Genomic DNA, 8,010 nt, shown 5'->3' with positions numbered 1-8,010 from the left:
TGTACACCTAAATTAAGGGTTGATACCCTGAAAAAAAAGGTACAGTTAATTAACAAAAAAGTTGAAACTTTTCAAAATTACTCTCGGCGACGAGTTGGGATCTCGTAAGCTTTTCGTATCCTGAAATTTTTTTCGTATACTGGGGCATAAAAATCTTCGTATTGCTTTTCGTACCCTGAATTTTTCGTAAGCAGAAACTTTCGTATCCAGAGGTATCACTGTAATAATAAAAGTGATGAAAAACCAAATATACACTATAATTTCTTCAACACCTGCTAACTATTTGGCTCTCATGTCATATAATACCTAAAATATAAAGATGTTATTAATGAAAATGGTTAAAAAAGGCTGTAAAACAATGTTTTGCATATAATTATATAATAGGTATAAAAGTTACTGTAATGTGTGAACAATAATATTAAAATATTTTGGTATTCTCTCTCTGAAATAAAAGTTAAAGTCATAGAAACTTAATAGTTCATATTTTGTCATAAACGTAAATAATTGTTATCTAAGGTTGAGAAATATTGAAGCTAGAAATAGAATAAAATTTCTGAAAATTTTATAACTTTCGTATTTGTTGAAAAAAAATAGTGCTTAATTTTTTTTAAAAGAAAACTCTTTGAAGTATGATAACATGAAATGTGATCAACTCTACAAAATAAAAATTTTCTGTATAGAAATTAAAGTCAATATTTTTCTTTATATATCAAACCTTTTTTTCTTACTGTTTAATCATAAATTAAAAGTTTTTATGAGTAGAACTGTACATGTTTTATTATTTCCTGCTTTGATATCTAAGAAGAGATTGCTTTTACAAAAATAAAAGATTTTTTATAACAAATAAGAAAGTTATAGAAAATCATTTCTTCGTCAAATAACCAAATCTTTCTACGTCAAGTAATGTATGATGGGATTTATGAAAAGTGTAAAAATAATTTTTTTAGGTAAAATACTGGTAAAAATTTATATAAAATTCTATTTGTTAAATTTGCCTATAAAAGATCTAAATTGAATAAAATTAATGAAGATAGAATATAAAGGGAAATAAGAAAGGGAGTGAGGATATGGAATAAGCATATAAGGAATAGACATACTGTATACAGAAGTGAAGAACAGTGAAAACGCATGAATAACAGAAATGAAAATTAAATAGAAAAGAGGGGAAAATGGGAGTAAAGTTTTAGCCATTGGCATCAAATACAATTAATAACGATAGAATATACCAGGAAATATAGAATAAAAGGGAATAAGGATAACGAGGAATAAGAAAGGAAACGAGGTTATCATGGAATAAGCATTATCATAATTATTATCACTAACCAAGCTACAACTCTAGTTGGAAAATCAAGATACTACAAGCCCAAGGGCCCCAACAGGGGAAAAATAGCCTTGTGAGGAAAGGGAACTAGGAAACAAACTTCAAGAGAAATAATAAACAATTAAAATATCTAAAGAACAGTATCAACAACAAATAAATATTTCATACATATAAACTATAAAAACATAAAAAGCAAGAGGAAAAGAAGTAAGATAAAAAAAGAGTGCCTGAGTGTACCATTGAGCAAGAGAATTCTACCTCAAGACAGTGGAAGACCATGGTACAGAGACTCTGGCACCACCCAAGACTGGAGAACAATGGTTTGATTTTGCATTATGCAAAATGAGGGGAATGCGGGTATAAGGGGCAAACTAGAGTGATATTAGCATTAAATGTATGTGAATAACAGAAATGAAAAATGAAGAAGAAAAGAGGGTAGAATGAGGGAAATCTTTTAGTCTTTGCACAAGTAATTTTAAAATTTTGCACGCTGTTTTCAGTTCAGTGGCTGCAGTTAACTGAATTTTCAGTGTATACAATTCCTATAATACAGTATAGTATCAATAGTTTAAAAGTGGATAGGCAAATCAGCAGTTAGGGAATTAGCAAATGAAGTTTTACTGCATATACATACATACATGCATATATACATATAAATACACACATACATACATATATACAAATATTATTGCAATAATCATCAAAATCTTTATTGCAAATTGGTAAAAACATTATAAAAATTAGTGAAACTAAAAGGAAATACAAATTGACCAAGCCTGTAAAACTATTGCAAACTAATCAGCTTCAAGAACTGGTTGTTATGAAATTCTGAAAAAAAAATACTTGGAAACAATATTACTTCACATAAATGAGTCTGATAAAAATTAATAATTAAGAGAAAGACTATTAAATAAAAATTCTCTTAAAACAACTGCAACCTACAAAAATAACCATTTTACAGTAGTAAGTTTAAAAACCACTGTGCTTGTCCAACTTACTAAAACTGGGAGTTTTTTTCCTCATGCGTGTCGGATTTGAATAAAATAAATAACTTAAGATACAAAAGACTTCTAGAAGGAAGCTTGGAATGTCACTTGTTTACCAACAATTATCATAAGCAATACTTAGGTCCCATATTAAACATAAAATAAATTTGATTAAGATAAAGCTATTCATTTCAATGCAACTCTTGTTGTATTTGGCAGAAGTAATCCAAGTAGACCACCACCTGAAAAAAAAGAAAAGACAGTTAAGAAATTTTCAATATAGTCTCTTTGCAGAACATCATCATCTATATTGCTAAGCAACATAAAACATGGCAAATAATCATCCTTTAATCCATCCCAACATGACTCAATTGATAAGGAAACCAAAGAATGATGCCTTTTATACTTTTTATTTTATTTCCAATGGAATTGAAAGAGCCATCTCCAAATACTTCACTGAGAAAGTATTACTCTTTCTTCTTTCCTGAATAGGCATCTAGGTCCATGAGCACCTCTAGTACTGAAAACTGCATAGTCCAAACCAGCTTCAATAAAAGGGGATAGAAGGGAAGCATTTTTTTGTAAATCAACAGGACTTTTAAACAAAGTGATTTTCAATACCGTATTTACGTTAGGATAAAAAAAGGCTATAAACTGCAAGTGCCAATTTGATAATCTCAAAAATAATAGATTAATAAAATTTTCTCATTTTCGCTGGCAATCACCAACACCTATCCTGAAAAATCACTACCCAGCCACTCACATGCCATTTACCAAGAAGCGAGTGAAAATAAGAGGTTCCCAAGCGAAAATCAACAATTCAGATTTATACATTTGTGTGAAGGATGAATTTTTTATACCTTTATGTTTTTTTTGTCAAATCCTTCAGATTGCAAGAGAAGGAGAGCAAAGTGGAGAATGAGGTAGTTAGCATCATGATTGCTTGTAGAAAATAAATCTTATATATATATATATATATATATATATATATTTATATATATATATATATATTTATATATATATATATATATATATATATATATATATATATATATATATATATATATATATATATATATACAGTGAACCCTCGCTACTTCGCGGTTCGACCATCGCGGATTCACCACTTCGCGGGTTTTTCCATAACCCATATATATATACATATCGCGGATTTTCCGGAAATTTCGAAAATACCGCGAAATCTGAAGACCCCCAAATACGATATTTTGTTACCTGTAATTCCATTAATACTGTAATTAGTAATATCTGCTCTTACTGATTGTTCATTGCATTACATATGATATATAATTCACCACAGAAAGAAATAAAACACGAAAAGAGAATGTGATCATACGATAATACAGTACTGTATACAGTACGTAGTAAAATTAAATCGAACATGAAACGCAAATCTGATGCAGTCATACCATATTAGAATGGTGTAAGGCTGCTGATGGCTACTATACTACAAATGTAATGGATGTGCATCTTTTCCATGATTCTTTTGTATGTATACGTACGTAGTACTGCATCCAATAATATTCTTTGTTGCAAAAATCATATTTCGAATAAGCGTACGAGAGAGAGAGAGATAGAGAGAGAGAGAGAGAGACACATCCTACAAAAGAATAAAATAGCATACGTAAAGCTATTACGTGTATTATTATTGTTATTATTATTATTATTGTTGTTGTTGTTAATAAAATTATTATTGTTATTATTATTATCATTATTATTATTATTATTACTGTATTATTATCATACGATAATTCAGTACTGTATACAGTACGTAGTAAAATTAAATCGAACATGAAACGCAAATCAGATGCAGTCATACAATATTAGAATGGTGTAAGGCTGCTGATGGCTACTACTGTACGTACTACAAATGTAATGGATGTGCTTCTTTTCCATGAATCTTTTGTATGTATACGTACGTAGTACTGCATCCAATATTATTCTTTGTTGCAAAAATCACATTTCGAATAAGCGTACGAGAGAGAGAGAGAGAGAGAGAGAGAGAGAGAGAGAGAGAGAGAGAGAGAGAGAGAGAGAGAGAGAGAGAGAGAGAGAGACACACACACATCCTACAAAAGAATAAAATACTGTAGCATACGTAAAGCTATTATTATTATTGTTATTATTATTATTATTATTGTTGTTGTTGTTAATAAAATTATGATTGTTATTATTATTATCATTATTATTATTATTATTATTACAGTACTGTACTGTATTATTATCATTATTTATTATTATTATTATTAATACTGTACGTACGGTATGCGCGGGGTATCTTGTATGAGTTGGTAACCTACGCATCATATACTGTAAGACGGGTTGTGATTGGTTCAAGCGCTGATAGATGACGAATCAGAACTCAAGTTTTGTTATCTAGCCTGTGATTGGTGTTTTGCCATCATCTCCAGCTTCCAGCATCTAGGTTCTCGCGGGCCCGGGTCGTCCACTCTCTGTTCCCGCGTATCGCTGAGTAGACGTTCTTAAGTTTGTGAAGTTTAATCTGTGCTGTGTGCGACCTTTTTAAGTTGAACTTTTTGTCAAATCCTACTATACAATGCCTCCCAAGCGTTCTGCTTCTACTAAGGCTGGTAGTGAGCCTAAACGCCACCGAAGGATGATGACGATTGCTGAGAAGGTTACGCTTCTCGATATGTTAAAAGATGGTAGAAGTTACGTGTCCGCTGCGCGCCATTTTGGGATCAACGAATCTACTGTTCGCTATATCAAGAAGGACGAGGCGAACATTAGAAAGACGGCTGCAATCACCTTTAGCAGATCAGCGAAGCGAGTCGTTACAACGCGTAATAAAACGATCGTACGCATGGAAGGTGCTTTAGCTGTGTGGATTGCCGACTGCCGGAAGAAGAACATAGCCTTGGATACGAACACCATCCGAACAAAGGCTTTGAGCTTGTATGAGAATTTTGCTGCAAAGGAACCTCAAGACGACGACGGGAACCATGCTGAAGAAGATGATGATGCAGATGATCCTCAACCAGGGACATCCACTGATTCCCAGCCTCAGAAACAACGTTTTTCCGCCAGCAAAGGATGGTTCGCGAAGTTTCAGAAACGCTTCGCCCTGAAAAGAGTTTCCCTGCATGGCGAGGCTGCTTCGGCTGACACTGCCGCTGCTGAAACTTACGCGAACCAGACATTCAAGAATATTATCGCCGAAGGTGGATACAAGCCGGAACAAGTCTTTAATATGGATGAGACCGGCTTGTTTTGGAAGAGAATGCCGTCGCGAACTTTCCTGTTCAAAGAGGAAGCCAAAGCCTCTGGCTTTAAAGCATTCAAGGATCGCGTTACCCTCGTGATGTGTGGCAATGCTGCTGGATTTTTGCTAAAGCCGGGGCTTATTTATAAGTCGAAAAATCCTCGCGCTTTGAAAAATAAAAATAAGAATCTCCTTCCCGTGTACTGGATGCATAATCAAAAAGCATGGATTACGAAGATGCTGACCTTCCATCAGTGTTTTATCCCGCAAGTCAGCAAATATCTCTTAGAGAAGGGCTTGCCATTCAAGATCCTTCTCCTTATGGATAACGCTGGTGGACACGCAACTGACCTGTCGCATGAGGGCATTCAGGTTGAGTTCCTGCCACCCAACACCACGTCATTAATTCAACCGATGGACCAGGGGGTTATCAGGGCGTTCAAGGCCCTCTACACGAAGAACACCTTGGCGGACCTCGTTGCGTGTGTGGATGCTGCCCAAGATCATGAGAATGAAGATTTTAACTTGAAGGCGTACTGGCGGCAGTACACCATAGCCACGTGCCTGCAGAATATTCAGAAGGCACTGCAAGAGATGAAACCTGCAACCGTGAATGCGAGCTGGAAGAAGTTGTGGCCCCAGATTGTTTACGACGACGAGGGATTTACACCTGCTGAAATCCAACACTCTGCAATACGCAAATCTGTGCAGTTGGCTGCCATAATTGGAGGTGACGGGTTTGGCGACATGACGACTGAAGACGTCGACGAGTTGTTGGACTGCCATTCCCAGCCCCTAACTGACGCAGACCTCGAAGACCTGACGAAATCGGCAAGCGAAGAAGAGAGTGAAACCCAGGAAGAGACCCAAGAAAATGTCGAAGAAACGGGCTTAACATTAGAATGGCTTGCCAAGGCCTGCAACCATGCGAAGGAGTTGAAAGAAATGTTGCAAGAGTGGGACGAGGATATGGTTCGGTCGATGCAATACTGCAACAAGGTTGATGACATAATGACTCCCTACAAGATGCTCTTAGATCGAAAAAAGAAGCAGCGGCAACAACTTCCGATCACAATGTTCTTCCAGCCTCGCAAAAAAGAGCCAGTTCCTCCTGCTAGTACGCCTTCGGAAGAAATTGAAGAAGTTTCCCAGGAAGAAGTTGAAGAGGTGTCCCAGGAAAAGACACCTCCGTCTGAAGAGCGTAAAATACTACTTGGCTGCACAGTAGAACACATCATCAGCTTCATCATCATCATTTCTACTGTGCAGCAAATTCATCGCCATCATCATTCAAGTTTTTCTTCAACTTCTTTCGTGGTGAGTACAGTAACAATCTTTATTTTTTACTTTAATATTCTCACATTCTAATACTGTATTTGTGCCTGTTTTATTAAGTTAAAGGGAAGGTTTTAAAAGTCTACATGTTGTAACCTATCATATTTTTTTTGTTTAAAATTTACATTTACGTACGTAAAATAATCTCTCTCTCTCTCTCTCTCTCTCTCTCTCTCTCTCTCTCTCTCTCGTAAATTGATTTTTTTTTTTTAAAATTTACATTTACAGTACGTACGTAAAACAATCTCTCTCTCTCTCTCTCTCTCTCTCTCTCTCTCTCTCTCTCTCTCTCTCTCTCTCTCGTAAATTGTTTTCCTGCTTTGCTACGTACAATATGTACTGTACAGTACTGTATGATTTTATATAGATACGGTAAATTATATTTGTAAGGTAACATATTTTGTAAATGCTTTTACTGTAAATACTGTACTGTATCATTATTTATCACTATCATCATGCGCGTTAAATGCCTTGTTTGTTCTGAGCGTGGTTGTTTACTGAGCGTACAGTACTTTATGATGCTGTCGTTTCAGGCGGCGTCATAAAGAAAAACATTTCATTTGGAAGTCCTAAGAAAAATAAAGTAAAACATTGGTAATAAAAAAATCAACATACTGTATAATCAATATAATCGATGCAAAAACTAACCTATACATATATGTGTACACTAAATGAGTTTGTTTCTTCATTATGATCAGAGATGAACGTAAACAAAACATTGGTTGCCATTTTTTATCGTGCTTTTTAGGTGTTTAGGAAACACATGATATAAAATCGCCTTTAATATTTGTGCCTGTTTTAGTTTAGGGTGCTGTAGTACATGCATTAAGTGTTCTGTACATTAAAGGGTGGTTTGTTAACAGTACTACGTACAAGGGAAGGTTTTAAAAGTCCGAATATACATGTTAAATAAATAGGTAAATATGATGTCACTACTTCGCGGAATTTCACCTATCGCGGCCGGGTCTGGAACCTATCTACCGCGATAAACGAGGGTTCACTGTATATATATATATATATATATATATATATATATATATATATATATATATATATATATATATATATATATATATATATATATATATATATATATATATATATATACATATACCATGGCACTTCCC

General features: G+C 34.5%; 1 protein-coding gene across 4 annotated transcripts in view; it reads right to left on the bottom strand.

Moving 5' to 3' along the window:
- Positions 1-8,010, bottom strand: part of LOC137655693 (synaptic vesicle glycoprotein 2B-like) — a 132,862-nt gene that overhangs the window by 674 nt on the left and 124,178 nt on the right. For all 4 annotated transcript variants that reach the window (XM_068389664.1, XM_068389665.1, XM_068389663.1 and 1 more), the window contains one exon: positions 1-2,549. This exon is cut by the window's left edge and continues 674 nt beyond it. In XM_068389664.1, coding sequence (XP_068245765.1) covers positions 2,494-2,549 — 56 coding nt within the window. In that variant the 3' untranslated portion in view covers positions 1-2,493. The remainder of the gene's footprint in view (positions 2,550-8,010) is intronic.

The sequence above is a fragment of the Palaemon carinicauda genome, chromosome 16, assembly GCF_036898095.1.
Source record: "Palaemon carinicauda isolate YSFRI2023 chromosome 16, ASM3689809v2, whole genome shotgun sequence".
Lineage (NCBI taxonomy): Eukaryota > Metazoa > Arthropoda > Malacostraca > Decapoda > Palaemonidae > Palaemon > Palaemon carinicauda.
The sequence above is the reverse complement of the archived record's forward strand: the minus strand, read 5'-3'. Positions and strand labels throughout refer to the sequence as shown.